This window comes from Lethenteron reissneri, chromosome 48 (assembly GCF_015708825.2).
Source record: "Lethenteron reissneri isolate LAM-NWPU_2019-01 chromosome 48, ASM1570882v1, whole genome shotgun sequence".
Taxonomy (NCBI): domain Eukaryota; kingdom Metazoa; phylum Chordata; class Hyperoartia; order Petromyzontiformes; family Petromyzontidae; genus Lethenteron; species Lethenteron reissneri.
Genome location: NC_083826.1, coordinates 1902903 through 1923204, shown reverse-complemented (window position 1 = coordinate 1923204; position 20302 = coordinate 1902903). Strand labels below are relative to the sequence as shown.

At 50.1% G+C, this 20302-nt stretch overlaps 2 protein-coding genes across 3 annotated transcripts in view; one reads left to right on the top strand and one right to left on the bottom strand.

Annotated features, from left to right (window-relative positions):
- Nucleotides 1-20302, top strand: part of LOC133354779 (collagen alpha-1(V) chain-like) — a 278739-nt gene that overhangs the window by 48041 nt on the left and 210396 nt on the right. For both annotated transcript variants that reach the window (XM_061571899.1, XM_061571897.1), the window contains exons 3-4: nucleotides 2394-2604; nucleotides 10106-10268. In XM_061571899.1, coding sequence (XP_061427883.1) covers nucleotides 2394-2604; nucleotides 10106-10268 — 374 coding nt within the window. The remainder of the gene's footprint in view (nucleotides 1-2393; nucleotides 2605-10105; nucleotides 10269-20302) is intronic.
- Nucleotides 1-20302, bottom strand: part of LOC133354780 (uncharacterized) — a 417798-nt gene that overhangs the window by 254427 nt on the left and 143069 nt on the right. The window lies entirely within an intron of this gene.

The window sequence follows — 20302 nt, the reverse complement described above, 5'->3', positions numbered from 1 at the left end:
GGGTCGAACCCGCGACCTCCTGTATTCCAGGCGACGGAGATAACATCGAGATTTCCATTCCAGATTCATTTTTCCATCCTGAGACGGGCTTCGTGCTGGTTTATAAACGCCGTCGCCGCACGGTGCCCTGTGAAAGGGTACGGGATTTGTCGCAGCCTAACTGAGTGTGGGCATATCGTAAAACTCGTAGTCGGAAGGTCAAGAGTTCAATCCTGGGTCAGAGGTCAACTCAGCCCCATCACTCCCGGGGGGGGGGGGGGCAATAAAGTAGTGCCCTACCGCTTTGTGGAGAGTCAACAACAGTGGTTGTGCTGTGGGGAGACTGGCTCCTGACAAGGGAATGTGGAATTTCAACCACTGGGCTCAGAGGACCGTCCCATGCTCTATGTATGTTGAACTTCTTTCGCACCGTACATAGCCAACCGTGCTCGTGGGAGCTGCGGAGAGTGCTCAATTGCACAGGGAGACACCGCAACTCGACTTCACATTCCTCTGCAATGGTTCTCACGATATTGCACAAGCGTGGCTTCAAATTACGGCCATACATATTTTTTTTTTAAACGTGTAAAATATATGATAAACCTAACGTGACGTTTAAAATAATTCCCACGTGTCTCAGGAAGAGAAAACTCGTATTCACTCGTGTTCACTGTGGCACCCTGCTCAATGTGGGGGGAGTTGGGGGGTGAGGGAGGGAATCACAGCAAGACAGTTTGATTGAAAACACTTTTCTCAAAGCAAAGGCTCTTGATGGCTGAAGAAGACAAAATTTACAATTTCCACGGCCAATGTTTGGGTTATTTTGTAAACAACGTCTGAAGCGTGTCTGGATTAATATATATCAGTTCTACGCAACGTGAATTGTGCAGTGTATTCATCGTGCAAACTGTTCATGGAAGTGAGAAGAATTGGGCAGGGGCCACGGACGAATGTCAGGGGAAATGGAGCGGCAGGAGCAGGTGCTGGACTGATTTTTGGCATCGCAGGGTCGCGGGAGGTGGCGGCCGCTTGTGGAGGGCTTCATCCAGCAGTGGATCGATCACGGCTGATGATTGTGATGACGATTCGCAATGACATTTTTGGAAACAACTCTTGAGGGATGGTGACTCGACAAAAACATCTCGTCAGCGTGGAAGAATAGGTCAAAACACCTCACCTATCCCGATTCCTATTCATAACCTTTTTTGATTTTGCCAGGTGAGGCCCACTGAGCTATATAGCTCTTTTTCAGAAGCGACTTGGCCACAAATGAAAGCTCAACTTAGTGGCTTATCAAGTTGAAATTTATAGTGGCCAAACATTCAAAACGCGTGGTGATGTTGATTCTAAATGTGAAAGGAAAAACCGGAGGACCCGGAGAAAAATCCGCGCGACCACAGCGAGAGAGACACTGAAATTAAGACGAGTGGAGCTGTGGAAAACTAAAACTATTAAACTTTGGTTTTATTTCACCAGATAATATATATTGCACTTCTTTCACACCGTACGTAGCCAACCGTAGTAATCGGAGGTGCGGGGGAAGGACAACAAACTAAGCACGGAAATCGGTTCTGAAGAACTTAGTTAAGTTAAAGCCCACTGAGCTACATAGCTCTCTTTCAGAAACGACCTGGTCACAAACCAAAGTTCAGCGAAGTGGCTTTTCAAGTGGAAATCTATATCAGGCAAATACTCGAAACGCATGTTTCTAAATGTGGAGGGAAAAACCAGAGGACCCAGAGAAAAATAAACGCGACCACAGGGAGAACATGCAAACTCCAAATATACAGCAGGCATCCTCAGGGTCGGGATCGAACCCACAAACCTCCTGCTTACCAGGCGATTTAGTTAACATCTCGCCACCGTAGCGCCCCCTCTAGTCGAGGCGCTTGCGCCAGCAGCGGCGTGAGTGAGCAACTGCATGGCTGCGCCCTTACCCTTTAACTTTCGTGTAACTTTTGTTTCTTGAGGAAATTGGAAATTCCATGAGAAAAGACGTAGTTGAAATGAAAATAACGTGGACACTCTGCTACTGACACAACCTGTGTGGAATTCAGGATGCAAGATCAGAAGTGACTGCTCAAATGACTATTGAGGGTGCTTCTCATCTCTATTGCGAGTCCTGCAACAAGTGGCAGAAACATCCACACTCCTACACGCAGGGACTGTTTCAGTCAGTGGCCAGTATCGACCAGTCGGTGTCCGGTATCAACAAACGTGCTCAGCATCGGTGGTGCTTTAAGGAGGGTGTCAGATTACGACGTGCGGCCAATTCTAATGAGATTCTTCATCGCACGTGACAAGGTACCAGGGTTGCCGGAGGAACTCAAACGTTAGAGGGTGAGCGGTCGATCTCGTTCGTAGAGATCATCCTTCGCCTCCTGCTCACTGCGCCTCCTCTCTGTTTGCCGCAGGTCCCTTCCCGGAGGACTTCTCAATCCTGGCCACGCTGAGGGCCCAGAAGGGCCTGCAGGCCTTCCTCCTGTCGGTCTACAACGAGCAGGGCGTCCAGCAGATCGGCGTGGAGGTGGGCCGCTCGCCTGTCTTCCTCTACGAGGACCACAACGGTCTCCCCCTCCCGGAGAGCTACCCCCTCTTCAAGGGACTCAACCTGGCCGACGGAAAGTGAGTCTGGGTCCTGACGCGGGCAAACTCACCACGGACGCGTTCGGGAGGCGCGGTGGATGATGGAACAAAAATAAAAAAAACAACCTCTGCAGTGTTTTGTTGCCCGCTCTTGCACGCCGGGCTAGATGTCTGAGGAGTTTCTGGCTTTACCCCACACTTTACCCCACCACACGTGACCTGTGATCTGCCGATTGACCAACTATTGCTTGCAGAGGCGGGCGTTCTTTGAGAAACTTGACCCGTTGTTAAAACCGAGAGTTAAACCTATCTACCACTGGATTTCAAGTCCGGTGTGCTAACCATTACACCGCAATGTTATCGGAACCCTGGTTTTAAGGCATCCAACTGGTGGCATCTCACTTAGGGTGTTTATCAGAATGGCCAGTGAGGCTCCGATTAGCATGGTTGGCTACGTACGGTGCGTGAAATAAGTTCAATGTACAGGGCAGTCCAGATGTCATGTGGACCCCCTATTAATTGACGCCAAACCTTTGTTTTCATTTGCATATTTATTTCTGTCTTAAACAAACCTCACTTAAAAAAACATTACGTTTTAGACAATTAAATGGGAGGGTCACAAGACATCTGTAGCACCCTGTACATACATAGGTGCATTCTCTCACAAATCTCACCAGAGTGTCTTGCTTTTCAAAGGGATATTTGGAGCGACATTCATGTCTGCTTCATGGATGTGAGCCAGTGGTAGAAAGTACCACGACGGGGGAGAGCATATGTACCATTATAACTTAATATGGAAGATTGGAAAGTTGGGCTCTGGATGACCAAAAAAAAATATGAGCAAAATGAAGGTGGATGCACAGCGCGTTTGCTAAACAATCGGAGCCGTCTGCCAGAGGGACAGAGCCGGATAGCACAGCGGAGCGTGGGAACCTCGGGCAGCTGTTGAAGGCGATCGGAGTGAACAGGACGAACTAACGAGGTGGACGAGTGCAGAGTGGCACCACGGTGGATAGGAAATGTTAACTGCCTCGCCTGGTATACAGGAGGTCGTGGGTTCAATCCCGACTCTGACGTCTGCTGCTGTATATTTGGAGTTTGTGTGTGTCTCTGTCTCATCATCATCACGGTGGATAGGAGATGTTAACTGCCTCGCCTGGTATACAGGAGGTTGAGGGTTCGATCCCGACCCTGACGCCTGCTGCTGTATATTTGGAGTTTGTGTGTGTCTCTGTCTCATCATCATCACGGTGGCTAGGAGATGTTAACTGCCTCGCCTGGTATACAGGAGGTTGAGGGTTCGATCCCGACCCTGACGCCTGCTGCTGTATATTTGGAGTTTGTGTCTCTCTCATCATCATCACGGTGGCTAGGAGACGTGAACTGCCTCGCCTGGTATACAGGAGGTCGTGGGTTCAATCCCGACCCTGACGCCTGCTGTATATTTGGAGTTTGTGTGTGTCTCTGTCTCATCATCATCACGGTGGCTAGGATATGTTAACTGCCTCGCCTGGTATACAGGAGGTCGTGGGTGCAATCCCGACTCTGACGTCTGCTGTATATTTTGGTTTGCATGTTTTCCCCGTGGTCACGTGGATTTTTCTCCGGGTCTTCCGGTTTTGCCTCCACATTTAGAAACACGCGTTTAGAGTATTGGCTGCTATAAATTTCCACACGAGAAGCCACTTTGTTGAGCTTTAATTTCTGGCCAGCTCGCTTATGAAAAGAGCTACATAGCTCAATGTGCCTTATCTGGTAAAATATAAAACATAGTTGAAATAATTTAGGGTGGAGCACTTTTTGGAAAGTGGGAATTTTGTTATAATAATCATAAGTAAAGTAGAAAAGTTTCCCACTGTGAGACAGAGAGAGAAAGAGAGAGGAACACGTGGATATTTTACAGCGACCGCAGGTTTGTGACATCGCTCAAACTGTTTAAGGAGGTGAGTGGTGGGGCTTGGGCACGAAGCGTCAGGGGCCATAATTGTCGGCGGCTGATTGGTCCAGAGTGGTGGCAGCCGAGAAGGGATGGAACACATCCAAGAGGATGTTACCCAAGAGAGGTGGGAGTGATGGCATCGGCTCGCGTGCAGGAGCTTGGAGGGTTGTTACGTTGTTAAGTCACGTGGCCAGAGGGCGAGACCTCGGCGGAGTCGTTCATTCGGCGGTCGTGGCCACGATGGTTGTAATTAGAGAGGATTACACTTGATTTGAAGCTTTCGTGACTGCAGGAATTACTCTTTGGTTCTTTCGGTAAAGTCACGTAGAAATGAAAGAAAATAAATAATGGAATACACGACGTTTCCATTGCAACACAAGCAACCGTCATCAGGTGTGACAGAATGCTACATTTGAAGTTAAGTCTGAGAAATGTCTCTCCCGCTGCCGTTTACTGTTTATTCAAACTTCCAATTTCTCCGACTCAACTTCAAATTTAACATTCTTTCACACCTGATGACGGTTGCTTGTGTTGCAATCGAAACGTCGTGTATTCCATTATTTATTTTCTTTTATTTATACTTGACTTTACCGAAAGAACCAAAGAGTAATTATAGAGTATATTTATTCAACTCTCTCCCGCGATTGTTGTACGTATTCCCGTTCATTGCTTTCAAACATTTCATTTTTGGAATGTGCCCATTGCAGTCAGTCCCCGGAAGCTAAGTTTAGTTGAGTCCGATTCGTGCTCGTGTTATGCATACGAATTAGACACTAACCTGAATCACACAATAGCCGAACTATATAGTCTAGAAGGGCTGATGAGTGATTAAATTAGTCCAGTAAGTGTGAAGTGATTATTTGGCCGAGGGTGGGGGGGGTATGGTGACTTTAGCAATTAAGAGCAGGTCGAGACGTATCAATTAACAATTCTAGCGAGATATACGGGGGGAAAAAAGCGCATGCAAGGTTATTGAAATGTAACTGGGCTAATGAAGTTTAATTGGTGTGGGAGTAATTGCACAGTGAAGAATGTTCATAATACGGAGGCGAAGTCGGTTGAGTTTAATTGGCAGCGAGTGAGGGAGGAGGAGGCACTGTAGTTGGATGTTCATGATGTGTGGAGGTGGACTTAATGAGGTGCAGAGGGGGAGGGGGTGTGGTGTTGCAGGGTGGTAGGAGAGTTGAGAGATTATACTGGTGGGAACCTCCTGGTTACACCAGCCCACAGGGGATTATTGTGTCCGTCCGTCGTGCAGGGAGGGGCTGGGTGGGGAGGGAGGGGCTGGGTGGGGGAGGGTGGGGAGGGGCTGGGTGGGGAGGGTGGGGAGGGTGGGGCTGGGTGGGGAGGGTGGGGCTGGTTGGGGAGGAGGTGGGGAGGGGCTGGGTGGGGAGGGTGGGGAGGGGCTGGGTGGGGAGGGGAGGGTAGGGAGGGGCTGGGTGCTTAGGGGAGGGTGGGGAGGGGCTGGGTGGGGAGGGTGGGGAGGGGCTGGGTGGGAAGTGGGAGGGGTGGGGCTGGGTGGGAAGTGGGAGGGGTGAGGCTGGGTGGCGAGGGGCTGGTCACCCCGTGGTGCCCTTATAAAACTCAACGTTTAACCTACTCACGCCGGCTTGTGCCCACCCTCACAGTCGGGCATATTTGCGGAATACACCACGCCGCCGTTGACCCTGGCCATTGACCGAGCAACCCAACGTTCCTACCAGCTCCCTCCGCAGGAGGAATGTGTTAAACTTGACCGAGGCTCTTCCAAAAAAGAACGTAGAGTCTGAGATGAGTTGAATTTCGAATCGTGTTTTATTGGGTTAATCTTTAATGCACAGGTGGGCACTCACAGTGATGTTTCTTCCCTGTTGCACTCATTTCTATTTTGGTTTTCATCCTCTCTAATTGCAAACCTTATTTTAGCAAGTAGAATAGTTTAAGTTTGTTCTTTTAATAGAGACATACCACTTGGACGGGCGACCACCACCCCACAATAACAAGTATTATAGGCGTTGCAGACAGTATGTTTGTTGAATTTCATTCGCACCCTACATATCCAACCGTACTAATCGGAGGTGCAGTGGGTGGCAGTGCAGCAAGTCCAACAGGTCCGCACGACCCCCCTCCCCCCCCCGCTCCACCTTCTTCACCCGTAGGACATCTTGCGATGCAGCTGCGTGTGCGTGCCACCGCATCTCAACTCGTTCCGCCTATTCCTCTGATCCAGCACGCCGACGCCGCCACTTGCCACGTCTTCTGGCAATGCGATTTTCATTGTTTTAACGCAACACCCAGAGACGCTGCACCGAGCGTCTCGTGATTCTGCTTCGGGAGGGTCCTGCCAAGTTTGTTCTGAGCAGGGGGCCGACAATTTGATGAATTCAAGGGCATTTCATTTTTTACATTTGCCAAATTTGGACCATGACGCCGGCACACGATCACCTACTCTTTGCGAATAACGTCACAGGATCTTTAACATCCACCGCAAAAAGGTGGCGCGGAGTAGTATATATTTTTGATGTAAATACGGCCGCAGTATTAATCGGGGCTGCTGCTAAAATGGAATCGTGAAACTCTGCGAGCCACCCCTTGTCCATATCACCCCGCATAATCAAACTATATACGGATTTGCGGAGTACTTTGACTGCACGCGTTCTCCAGGATACGAACTCTCTCTCTCCCCTGAAGGCCCTCTCGTCGTCGTGGCCAGCGGTAGACCTCGACACTGGCATCTAGCCCCTGAACGTATTGCTGCGGAGCATGGCATCATATGTGTTGCTATGTTAGATATTATTTAAAAAATAATTGCATGAACTTGAAAACATTTAATCCACTTTTTTTCATATATCCTCAATTATTGACAACTATGTAAATACAAATGAAATATAATGGCCCTAGCCGCTGCCGGACGCAGGAATAGAGTAGTGAGAGCCATGTCATCAGGAGGTGGTCAATTGAATCCCAATTTTCAAGGTCTCAATGTGGACCGGATGGGGGAGGGAGCCAATTAGATGCTAATTTTTGGGGGGGGGGGGGTCTCAGGGGGTGCTGACCGTCCCCATCGCCACCCCCTCCCCTCAGCTCCATCACTAGAGAGGCCTTGGTCCAGCAAGTGGCCTGGCAAAGGGCTGTCGGTACGCATTGTAACGCGAGACGGGGAGAGAGAGAGAGAACGCGAGAGACGACACATGCCGTTATTGTTTCATTCGGGCGTCTTTCTCGCGCAGCCGTGCGCGGCGAGCTGTAATTGAATACTGTATCTGATTTAAACGAGGGGCTCTCTTCCGCGTGACCTCACCGCTCCAGATGTTTGCCGTTTCGATCGCTCAAAAAAAAATCCACCGGCACACGAGCGCGCGGGAGGAGGAGTGGGGTGGGTGGCGCCAACGGGGAACTTTGCGTCAACCGCTACAGTGCTGGCGTGCGCCGCGTCAAGGAGACCGACGGTGGCCTCAATTGCCCGCTCTCTCGCCCCTCTGGGCCAGCGGTCGCGAGAAAGCGGAGGGCCACGGGGCGATTTGAAACCTCGACGCGACGCGGGCGGGCGGGCGGGCCTGGCTCCCACGTGGGCGCCGCGCCTTGTGACGCACGCGCGCACGCGGCGCCTGTCACGCGCTCGCTCGCCACCCCGCGCTCCACGCGCTCGGCGCGGGTGGGCGGTCAAACGTCGTGTTGTCCTTGGCCTCGCGCGCCTACGATTAGCAACGTGCGGCTTGCGGAGGGTGCGAAATGAGTTCGACTTGCATACGTGCGCATTCGACACGCACGCGTACAAATAAAAGTCACACGAAGTGACTTCACTGTCAAGTGAGTGTTGGCACGTTGGTGATGTCACTACCGTTATAGCGCGTGGATATTCTAAAGATACAAAATTGTCCCTTAATAAAAACTAATTAAAATCCGAAACTCATCTCTGATATGCTCCTCAAATGACCATTGGGGCATTGATGCTCATCTGCAGTTTTTCAGCCCTGAGCCAGTGGTGGAAATTCCACATTGCTGAGCCACCAAACACAGACAAAGATCCCCCGTGTAGCCTTAACAGACTGTTGGAGCAAGTGCGGTTAGCGAGCACCTACGAAGGCCGAAACGGTACACCAGGGGGTGAGTGGCCAGCACCACGCCCGGCCGCCTTTGTTTCCCCAGTAGGGATATTTACACACCGCAACAGGTACTCATTTGAGGTTGAGTCGACCTAGAGGAGGCCCAGGACCGCTTCAAATAACCTTCACTGGTGTTGGCCGTGAGCGGGAATTGTACTCGGGTGACGGGGTTCGTAGTGCAGCTCGCTGACCGCTACACCGCCGCTCGCTCTACCGCTGAGCCACCTGGCCCGGGTCCACAGACACAACGGGAGGGAATGATCGCGTACACGAGTGGAGTGTTGCCAACATGGGCTCGCCCTGACTCGGGAACATATTGTTTGCAACGAATGCGCGTATGGCCGAGAGCATGTCCAACGCGGAGGTGCCAGTGGTTACACGGCCATCATCCAGCGGTGGATTAATTATGGATGACAATAACGACGAATAGTTACATGATCTTTTGAGCTGCAAAGGATGACATAATGGCAGTTTCGTCCGGTTTACTGGAGGGGTAAGTCCCTCACAGCAATGCAACTTTATACTCATCTGTTCGTCATCTCGGGATCGTCTTTACGAGAGAGTCTGACGATGAGAACTAATCGAATTTGGAAAGTGTTAGAACAAACAAATATCTCCCATTATAGCCTTATATAGACAGTTGGGGCAAGTGCTGTCCGGGAGTATGTATTAAGGTCGGCACGGTTCAAGCGGGGGTGGTGTGGCTAGCACCGTGCCCAGCCGCCTTTGTCTCTCCAGTGCTCGTGCTTACACACCGCACAGGTTCTCATATTAACGTCCACTCGACATAGGAGAGGCCCAGGAGCGGGTTTTGATATCACGCGCCACTTCACGTTAGCCACTGCTGGGCAAATCGACCTCGACTAATCAACGTCCAGGAGCGCTGGGCGCCACTCGCCGTAAAACACGCAGACACGCGCAGCACCACACCAGAAGGCGCTGCACTGCCACGTACACCTCACTCACCAAGCTAGGCCCCACACTGCTCACGAGCCATCACATACAACAATCGCCCCACATCCTGGCGGTGCAATGTAACTCGTGAGTGTGTCGTACGCCAATTGGCATCCCTCGTGGCTGCAATTGCCGGGGCATCAGCCAGTCCAGCCCGTTGGCATTCTCCAGCCTTGGACACGTCGCGTAGTCGTCGCTTGTGTGGTGTGGCATTGCACTGCATAATTTAGAAGTTCGGTACAATTAAAATACAATTTGGTTTCACGTGGAGTCTAAATGTGACCGAGTGTTGACACTTATTCCGCAGACCAAATGCCATTTCATTCCACGATGCTACGTTGACTTATATAGCGTGCTGCACGATTCAGTATTGCATTGCACTACATTGCATCGCACTGCGCCACGCCACCCGGCATTGCGTTGCACCGCCACCGGCCCCGACCGCTGCTTCTGCCGCCGCGCCCCGTGACCCGCTTGCCCCGTGACCCGCGCCCCGTGACACCGTGACCCACTTGCCCCGTGACCCGCTTGCCCCGTGACCCGCTTGCCCGCCTCGTTACAGGTGGCACCGACTGGCGATCAGCGTCCACGGCAAGACCGTCACCGTGGTGCTCGACTGCAAGAAGAGGCTGACGCGGCCCCTGGAGCGGAGCAGCAATGCCGAGATCGACACGGGCGGCATCACCGTGTTCGGCACGCGCATCCTGGACGAGGAGGTGTTCGAGGTGAGCCGCTCGCGCTCTCTCGCTCGCCGGGGGACTGAGCCTGCGGTGTTGCGTGACGTGGAGGGGTGGCGAGGGGTGCGCACGGTCATTATTGCACATCACTCAAGTGCTCCTCGGTTGGAATAGCACCTTTGAAAGTAAAGCGTCGTCGCCGTTTCACGAACCTCCGGTGCTCCGCAGAACACACCACATGGTACGTCCACCCAGCGTCGTCTCCGAAATGTATTATATTTTATTGTTGTTATTATTATTGTTGCTGTTGTCTACTTTGGCCGACCTGTCCCCCTCGGGAGGAGAGGGACAGGGCAGGGCCCGGCTCTACCCCTCGCGGTTCTTTCATTGCGGCGGTGCGGGGCCGGCACCGAGGGCGCCACTCGTCACGGAGGTTGGCGGTGGGCTGGTATCCAGCGGCAGCCACCGGTCGATAGAGCGATCACGTGTGCTGGCACGTGCGCACTCGCCGTAGGCACGTGCACCCTCGGATCCACGGTGGAGGCCGAGGGGTCGCGCGGACGTCGTTGGCCGCAGCTCACCGGGTACGAGAGGGGGGGACTTCTCTTAGGCCCGGCAAGCAACGCTGCGTGTCGAAGCTTAGCAAGGCCGGTCCACCTGCTGTACCCGAAGGGGCGCTGACCACGCGGTCGACGTGGGGGTCGTGTCGACTGATGTGTGGCCAGGAGCTCCCTCAAACTGTTATTTGGTCATCATCGTGCAAGGAAATATCCACACACACAGAGTCGTCAACACTGCAGTGGTTTCTACAAAGACAAAGATCCCCCCTATAGCCTTAACAGACCGTGGCTGCTACACACACACACGCATTCAAATGTTCCCCATTTAGCCTTGAGGAAAAAAGTGCTGTCTGTGAGCACCTATTATGACTCGAGTAATGAGGAGGCCTTATTCTCCCCAGTGCCGATGCTTACGCGCCCAATCGATTGCTAAATTAAAGGTTGAGTTAACCTAGGGGAGACCCAGAACAGGTTCATATATCACCTGCTGTTGGGCACGGTCTGGAATTGAACTCAGGTCATTGAGGATGCAGACTGATCTGGGAGCCACTGTACCACCACTAGCAGAGTGTGGCGACTGCTACGCATCGTCCAGATGAGTAATCGGAATGCTCAATTGAATCGTAAATCAACTGCTGGATGTACATTTTCCCACACTGTGTGTGTCGGCCGCGATGATGGTTGGTTTGAGAACACACTTCGCCGCATCGGCCAGTGTGGATTGGTGAAGTGGGGGGAAGTGGGTGGTGGTTGGTGGGGGGTGGGGGTGGGGGTGGAGTTGGTGGGGGTGAGGGTCCCAGCACCATTGAGGATATCATTCGGCAACTGATGTGGCCGGGAATTGAACTCGGGTCCGCTGGACTCTGTGCCCGAGGTCGCAACCGGGTACCCGATACCCGGCCGGGTACGGGTAGCCGTTTGCGACCCTGGTGCGGCCAGGTATGGGTAGGCCGTGAGTCACTGGTGAGTAACCGTTTGTCACTCATTTCGGGTAGGGTACGGGTAGAGTACGGGTACCCGTACCCGGTCGGGTACGGGTACGGGTACCCATTTGCGACCCTGGTGCGGCCGGGTACGGGTACGGGTAAGGAATCAAAACCCGTTTGCGACCTCTGCTCTGTGCCCTAACCACTGCGCCACAACTCCATTCCTTCCCCCGCTCCACCCCCCATCTACTGCCACGCGTATATTTACGAGCTCCCCATTGCCCATACTCTGGTAATCGCATGGCCCTGGGCTGGCTCTTCACAATGTGGAGAACACTCTGCGGCTTGCGGTCGAGGCCCGTTCTCTTTCTTCGGCTTTGATGTTGCAGCGCTAACGCCGGGATTTCTCTCCGTCGTATTCCACTAGCACATTGCCTGTCCCCATAGGAGGTATGAAATTGGAACATTCTGGCCCCCACCGCCCACCCCACCGTCCCCCCCCCCCTTCTTGAATTTGGCTTCGAATTCCGCACGTGTTCAAAAAAGCTCTGGCAGTCGCTCGGCTTTCACGCCCCCCCCCCCCCGGCTTTGCGTCCGCGTTGGTGCCAGTGGCGGTGGGCGGATTGCGGGAGTTTGTGGATCGCGCGCGGAGAGTCGTCGCGCGTGGCTGTGAAGTGCCCAGTGGGATGTCAGAAGAGGCAGCGGGTTTGCTGGCACATTGTGTGCGGACTGTTGGGTGTCGTCTTCTCACTCGCCTGTGTGTGTGAGACGGTTTTTTAAATGTTATTTTACTGGGTGCTGTGGTTTCCTCCCACGTGCAAGGACATTCAAGAAATGGCTCTTACAAACAATTCAAAACAAGACCCTCCTTTGAAAAGTAACAAAATGTATACCTACGTTTTGGTGAAGTTTTACTGGATAAATGAAGGTCTATTTGTAGCGTAATGTGAATGCTGTAAACGGTCATCCTCATAGGGGCGACAGCGGTCCACACAGTTGTCCACACAGTTGTCCACACAGTTGGCTATCTTCTGCATCACTGCCACTGCGGTCGGTCAGTCTCAGACCTCAGGCAGGAGGACCACAATGCACTTCTTCAAGAAAACGCTGATGGGTTTTTTGTTGTTGTTGCAAAACGCGCAGAGGCTGTGTCCTTTCGGCACGTGTCGGTGTATTGTTCGAAAAGCTACATAAGCTTTTCCTCCTGCGAGAAACAGCCCATTGCCATGTCAAGAGGCTAATTGTGTTGCCGCTAATTTCTGCTGATTTATTTAAGTTTATGGCCTTGATCCCTCCGCCCCCCCCCCCCCAGTCGCGTTCACACGGTTCATGCAAACTAAAAACTAAGTTAAATAGTATTTTACCAGGTAAGGTCCACTGAGCTATAGTATAGCTCTTTTTCAGAAGCGACCTGGCCACAAATGACAGCTCAACGAAGCGGCTCATCGTCACGTGCAAATTAATTGCAGTTAGCCAAACACTCTAAAAGAGGGCGTTGGCAAACCAACATAACAAGAAGAGTTCGGTAAAAACTCAATGTTTCGAGAGCGCAACGCATGTGAGTCACGTGACGAAGCCGAGCCCTGCTGTAAACGCACGTGGATTGTAAATGTGGAGGGCAAAACCAGAGGACCTGGAGAAAAATCCACGTGACCACAGGGAGAGAGACGCACGCAAACTTCAAAATATACAGGCATCCGGATCGAACCCACGAACCTCCTTTATAGCAGGCGAGGTAGTTAACATCTCCTCGCCACCGCAGCGTCATGGTTCTGTCTCGGTGGCGGTCGCCCTCTTGGGCATGCCCCTTCCTTTGCTTTCGACTCCACCGCCAGTCTCGTCCATCGGCCACCACCCCGTCTAGTGACGTGTCCTGCCCAAGGCCGCTTCACTTAACCGTCGGTACGATGCCTCTGATTTGTGTTTGTTCCCATGGGTTTCCTCCTCCCGCCTCTGCCGCTGTAATTCAAAACATTTTTCTCCCCGTGCTCCTTTGCATACGTTGCAGATTTTGGTCCCATTTTCTTGTTGGCACTTTGCGTGATGCAATGATCAACGACGCTCCTTTGCAGGCACACTGGTGCGTGTTTTATTTCCACAACCAAATTATATTTTTTTGTTCAAAATCGCTACATCCTGATCTTGTTTGCCTCTTTATTTCGTAACTTTGACCCTAACCTGCCTTCAATCATTGTCCGAGGTGTACACGTTCCGCTTCGCGGGATTCAAATTCTCCGCTGGGAATCAAAGGTGGGGGTTTGATTATTTAAGAGCACTTCAGATAGAGTTGCTCAGCTGATGTTAAGGGTTCTCAAGTCACTACAAGGTAAACGTATGTCAAATATATGCCCCAGCAACAAACCATTGCAGCGTGTAATTAGTCCGCATGCATTGTTAATCTCGGCAAAGGCAACCTGTGTCTTAAAAATGGAGACTTCAATTAAAAATGTCAGAAAAAATAATTAGCGGTGACGGTGTCGCTGGAGAGGAGAGTGGTGAGACACAGGATCTATTCTAATTCAGCCAGCCGGCGCGTGAAGGTAACGCACACGTGCCTCAAATTAAATTAATCAGGAAAACGGGGTGTGGAGGAGCCAAAATATAGAAGCACTGAAACTCCGATTGACGTCTCCCCCTTTTTACGCCATTGACCATTATGAACACCGCTGTCTGATTCGCGGTTCCTCAAACCCACGCCCACGTCGCTGGCAACATCGTCCGCCCTTCCTCCGCCACCACCACCACCTACCCTGTACACGAAATGTGCCGGTATTTAGCTGATTTAATATATTTTCTTTATAGTGTACTGTATTCATCTTCTTGGTTCTTTCGGTAAAGTCACGTAGAAGGGAAATAATAAAATAATACAAATAAAACATAATAAAATAATTCTCACGACGTTTCGGCTACAACGCAAGCATATTTCCCTTCTACGTGACTTTATCGAAATAACCAAGAAGATGAATCCCTGCAGTCACGAAAGCTTTAAATCTAAAGTGTACTGTATCTTATCGCACCCTGCGTAATTTGTGTAAAAGTTGACCGCTGTACACTCGTGCTGAGCACAGTGTTGATAGTAGTTTAATGTAACGTCGTGGGTACGTCGAGGATGAAGGCGCGCGCGTGAACACAGCCCGTCACCCGCGTCACCTCCCTGGTCGCCGTTGATCTCCCGTGGACGAATTCGCTTTGGTCGACGTTGTTCCGACGATATTCCTCGTCGCGCCCTTCCGGAACGCACCCCCGACGAAAGAGGGGGTAGCTCTATCCTGGGAATATTCCACACTTGGCAAGGGACGCTGACTGGCCGCTCCGATGCCAGTAAACACGTCAACGTCGCCAACGCTGCTTACAGAAACACGCAGAAAGCAGTTGACGTTGAAAGTCGAGCTGAGGATGCAGGAGAATTCATCCTGAGAGACAGAGTAAAATCCCCGCAGAGACACATTAAACGACACGGATGTCACTGCTATGAGCGTTGAAATAACTGTCACAGTAGGAACCCGATACAGATTTTTGGAATAACCCTAAAAAATAAGAAAAATGCAAGGCCTAATGCGAAATTTCGCGCGATAATAGAATCGTTTTTTATTGATCCTAAAACCACGAGGGGTGGTGTCACGTGCCATCGGTTGTCGTCACAATAGTTCGCATTAAGGCATTTTAAACACCCAACATTTTCTTAAATAATCTAACATTTTTATTTTTATAAACCGAAACTCCGTCACTAAATCCTGCTCAAACGACCATTGATGCAACAGTGCCCACCTTCGCTTTACAGCCCCGATCCAGCGATGTAGATTCCACATTCCCATGGCAGGGGCGAGTATATTCATAGGACAACCACCGTTGACTTCCCCACAAAGTGGTACTAATTTTAGTGACCACACAGTGATGATGTGGTGAGTGAACCCCCTCAACCAGGATTTGAACTTGCAACCTTCCGATTGGGAGCCGTTTAAGTCTATGGCAGAGCCACCTGGCCAGCTTAACGTACAACACGCCGAAAGGAATTCTCACAGTCATCTGTCAAGATGACGGGGAAAACTCGTCAAGCAGAAGAGTGGTGCGGTGCAGCCTGGAAACACAAACGAGCAAGAGCGGTGACGCACGGACACGGAAGTTGTTCCAGACAGATGCACAAAGAAACTAAGAAACAAGGTGGTGTCCGAAAAGAAGCGATTAAGAAAAGGTAGAGAGAGATCAATTATAATAGAAAATATTCTTAGGTTTTTTCGGTAAAGTCACGTGACTTTACCGAAAAAACCTAAGAATATGAATCCTTGCAGTCACGAAAGCTTCAAATCTAGAAAGAATGGAAAATGTCAAAGCACACGAAACAAAGCAAACAAAATCAAGCACACTATAACATTGTAAAACAATTTTACTCTTCAGCTTTCTGTCCGACAGCCCAGGACACAGTGTGTATCCTCAAGATAAGAGCTGTTCGGTTTTTTTTTGCGTTGTGTCTTCCTTTAAAGAGAAAACAAAAAGCAGATAGATAACACCGTCTTTTAAACCGTGAAAGCTTATCAATCAATCTCAAGCAACTGCTGCACAAAGCAGGGTTCCACGACCCACAGCGGCGACGCTGAATCGGCGAGGCACTGAGGTCGTAAACCACGGCGTGGTCAGCTAGGAGATGTTAACTCCCTTGCCTGGTATACAGGAGGTCGTGGGTTCGATACCGGACCCCTGATGCCTGCTGCTGTATATTTGGAGTTTGCGGTGTCTCCCTCCCCACGCTCGCGTGGATTTTTCGAATCACCGTCACGCGTTTAAAAGTATTTGGCTGCTATAAATTTCCACGCGATAAGCCACTTCGTTGTCATTTTGTGGCCAGGTCACTTCTGAAATAGAGCTACATAGCTCAGTGGGCCTTACCTGGTAAAATAAAACTAGTTGGTCAATAGTTAGCAATCCAGAGGTCCCTGTCCGTGGTTCGATTCCATCTCCTGGTGTAGCAGTTGAAACAACGTGACAAGTTTACCCCTACACCATCGCCCATTCCCTTCCTCTTCAGAATCAGAATATGTATTCATACGGGAGCAATCCGATGAGCTGTAAAGCTCTTTTTCATGGATGTCCAGTAGGGGCGGGTCAGAATGTTACCAAAGCAGGAATTCACAACCCACGCAAAATGATGAATCTTTCCTCCCTCCGCCCCTCTACTCCATCCCATCCCTCCCCTGTAGCCCTTCCGTGACCCCTGTGTGACCCCTGTGTGCCCTCTGTTGTTAATGGTCACTCATTCCTCGACCCTTGCACGCCCGTTGCCATTTGATTCGCTCTTTTATTGTTATCGCTTTTTAAACTGCATAAACCGCCTTGAGCTAAAGCGCTCTATAAATATAATAAGTAAAAAAAAATTAAAACACGCTTTAATGAAACGTACCGTACTAGTAACGGAAGAACTCCAGGAAGTCGCCCCGAAGCTTGCCATGACGTAAGGGACCGTGGTGATTTACAGCCAACGTCAGTTGAGCGTGGACAATTAGACCCAAGCCGAAACATAACATGATAAAAAAGAATGTTTGAAAAAAATATTTTTAATTTATTGTCATCAGTATGACATAAGTATACCGAGTTTGCAGTCGATACCACATTGGGAAGTGGGTAAAAATTGAGTTACAAGATTTGAGGATACAACAGACAGGGTGAGTTAATAAAAAGCGTGTAAAAGAATTGGATGAGATTAGTTTTTTAAATATCCGCCCCCTGCGGTTCTATCCACACAGCAGTGTAAATGGGTGTCGTGACAGTTCGTCAACCGGCAGGTCACGTGTGGTCATGGGGTCAGGTGTGGCCCTGCCTCTTCTCATACGTCCGGTCAGAATGGAAGAGTAGGCCAAGACAGAACTCACGAAAGGGTAAGAAATGTGGAAGTAACTTGCAATAGAATGTGGGCAGCAGAGCTTTAAAGATTTAAAGAAGAGCAGAAGTTGCTTTGGTAGGACACGTGGCGAATGGAGTTGGTGAGGTGATTGAAGCAGGCATTGCAGTAGAATCCAGAGGTTGATGACCAAGGGGAAGACTTAAAGTCAGATGGTGATATGTAGAGACGTACGTATGCAGAACTTATTTCGCATCGTACGTAGCCAACCGTGTGAATCGTAGGTGCGGGGGAAGAACAACAAAAACACATTTACAGCAGTTCCAAAGAAATTACTTCTTAATAAAGAAATGCGTGGCCATGGGACTGTAAGAAGGGTCCTTGAAGGGTGTTGCCCACTCTGTAATCAGGCATAAACGTGGATGACGGAGTGGACCCTGGTGGGCAGGTGTGGACTGTGAGACGGTCATGTGACCTGGCAGAAGGAAGGAAGGGAGCAATGCTGACGTGTGGGGGCTTCAACAGGCTTTGGCCGCGGGTGACCTCTTGACCTTCAATAATCCCTTCGCGTTTAGGAGGAACTCGCAGTAAATCGCCTTTGAACCAGACGGCCAGAGCCAGCCCGAAGGGGTGGGGGGGGGGGGATCTGTAAGCCACCTGAATAAACAGACGGCGCGCCGCTTAGCGGCCGCCTCTGTGGGCCCTCCGGCACAGGTGGGGGCACTTGCGCTGGTGGCAGCAGGCCCACTGAACAAACTGTTTATCCTGAGAAGTCTGGGTGGTGGAGGTGGGCCCTTGCACGCGGGACAGCTGCATGTGTCGGAGACACTGAGTCGGCAACGATGAGGTTCTGGATTCAAGCCCCGGGTCTGGTTGTATCCTGTGGAACTCATTGTTATTCATAATAATGAGAATATGATAATTGTATTTTTTACCCTTTTATCTGGCAACAAAACTGACACCTTTTTTTACTTACCCCGAGCTCTCATACTCTGATGGTGCATTGTCTTTGAGTTGTGTGCCTTTTGGCGTCATCTGGTCCAACCCATTTGAGACTAGGCTCTAAGGAAAGCTGTCTCGGGTGTGGACCAATCAACTTCAAGGACAGTGCATACATTATCAGAGTTATGTTTTTTGTTTGCATTATGACTGCAGGTATTGTGGTCTATGCAAACATGACTCCTCGTAAAAAAAGGTGTCAGTTTTGTTGCCAGATAAAAGGGTAAAAAACCAATTATCATATTTTTTACTGGCAAATGAGGTACCAATAGTGGAATAATGAGACTCGTTATTATTAAGATCACCCAGGAAAGCCTCACCCAGTCTCGTGCCTCTTTTTCAGGAGGGTCCTGCCAATATTTTTTTTCAGTAGGGGGTGATTATCGCTCCGTGTTTTCCAAGCGAGATCACGAATAGATTTGTGAAACTCCAGAATCCCGGATGGGTTGCCAAGGGGCTCAGGGAAGTAGCAGTACAGCAAGTGGGTTCGCGATCGCACACATGCGGAACCTTTTGTAGCTGTTACCCGTTGTATGTGTGAGCTTTCTATCGTCAAGTTCTTAAAATGCCCCTGAAGATGAAAGTAGCCAAACACAGAAATGCAGGACTCTCTTAAACAAAAATATCCATCTGGTTTAAACGAGGCGTACGCATGCAATTACATTGCAGTATTATTACTACTATTAAGTGAGTGCACCGACTCAGCAAGGTGTTGGGCCCTGGGTCTGGGTGTATCTTTGGAGGCTCATAATGGCTGTGTCAGAGACATTGAGCTAGCGCTGCTGACATGTAAAAAATAAAATCTACGCAGTCGTTAAAGTGATTTGCATAAGTTAACACAAGAAAATACAATACATGCACTTTAGATGAAAATTGTTCAACAGTATATATACTGTTAAGAAATTCAGTTCATGAGAAGGCTTTGCCTACACGCATGTGGAAATTATAATCATTACCGAGTTACTGAAAGTGACCCATAAAGTTAAATGCACAATTTTGAGCTACAGAAACATTTGGGGAATTAAAATCTGAAAATAAATTTTGGCTTAGTTCCATGGCTGGGGTTGGGAAGCGCTGTTCTATGCAGGAAAAATTATTGATATTGAATTTATACAACCACACAAAGCTCACCCGTATAGCCTTTAACAAACTGTTGGGGCAAGTGCTGCTAGCGAGTAGCACCTATGAAGGCCAGCACGGCACAAGAGGGAGTGAGTGGCCAGCACCACGCCCGACCGCATTTGTCTCCCTAGTGGCGATGTTTACACACCGCACGAGGTTTTCATTTGAGGCTGAGTCGACCTAGAGGAAGCCCAGAACCGGTTCGGTAAATCGACACTGGTATTGACCATGAGTGGGAATCGAACTTGGGTCGCCAAGTTTGTAGCAGTAGCGCGCTAACCGCTACACTACAACTCCCCATAATATATATGTGTGGATATACGCATATATGGTACACATATACAGTACACACGAGCATATATAAGCAATGAGTAATGTATGCACCAGGATGGTACATATATACACGCTTTGTTGAAAGTGTACAACTCCTATTTAACAACATGACCCCGTGCCACTATTAATTCTCAACATGTGTGGCTTCTCCCGAGGACAATTAGACTCTGTTTTGCCTCAACACTGGGGCAGCTCCACGCATTTACAGCGCAGTCAAAGTCAATGAAATTTCCTGCTGCTCGAGTGAGCATCGAGGCATTGGTGCTCATCCCCTGTTTACAGCTCCAGAGCCCGTATCGGTCATTCCAC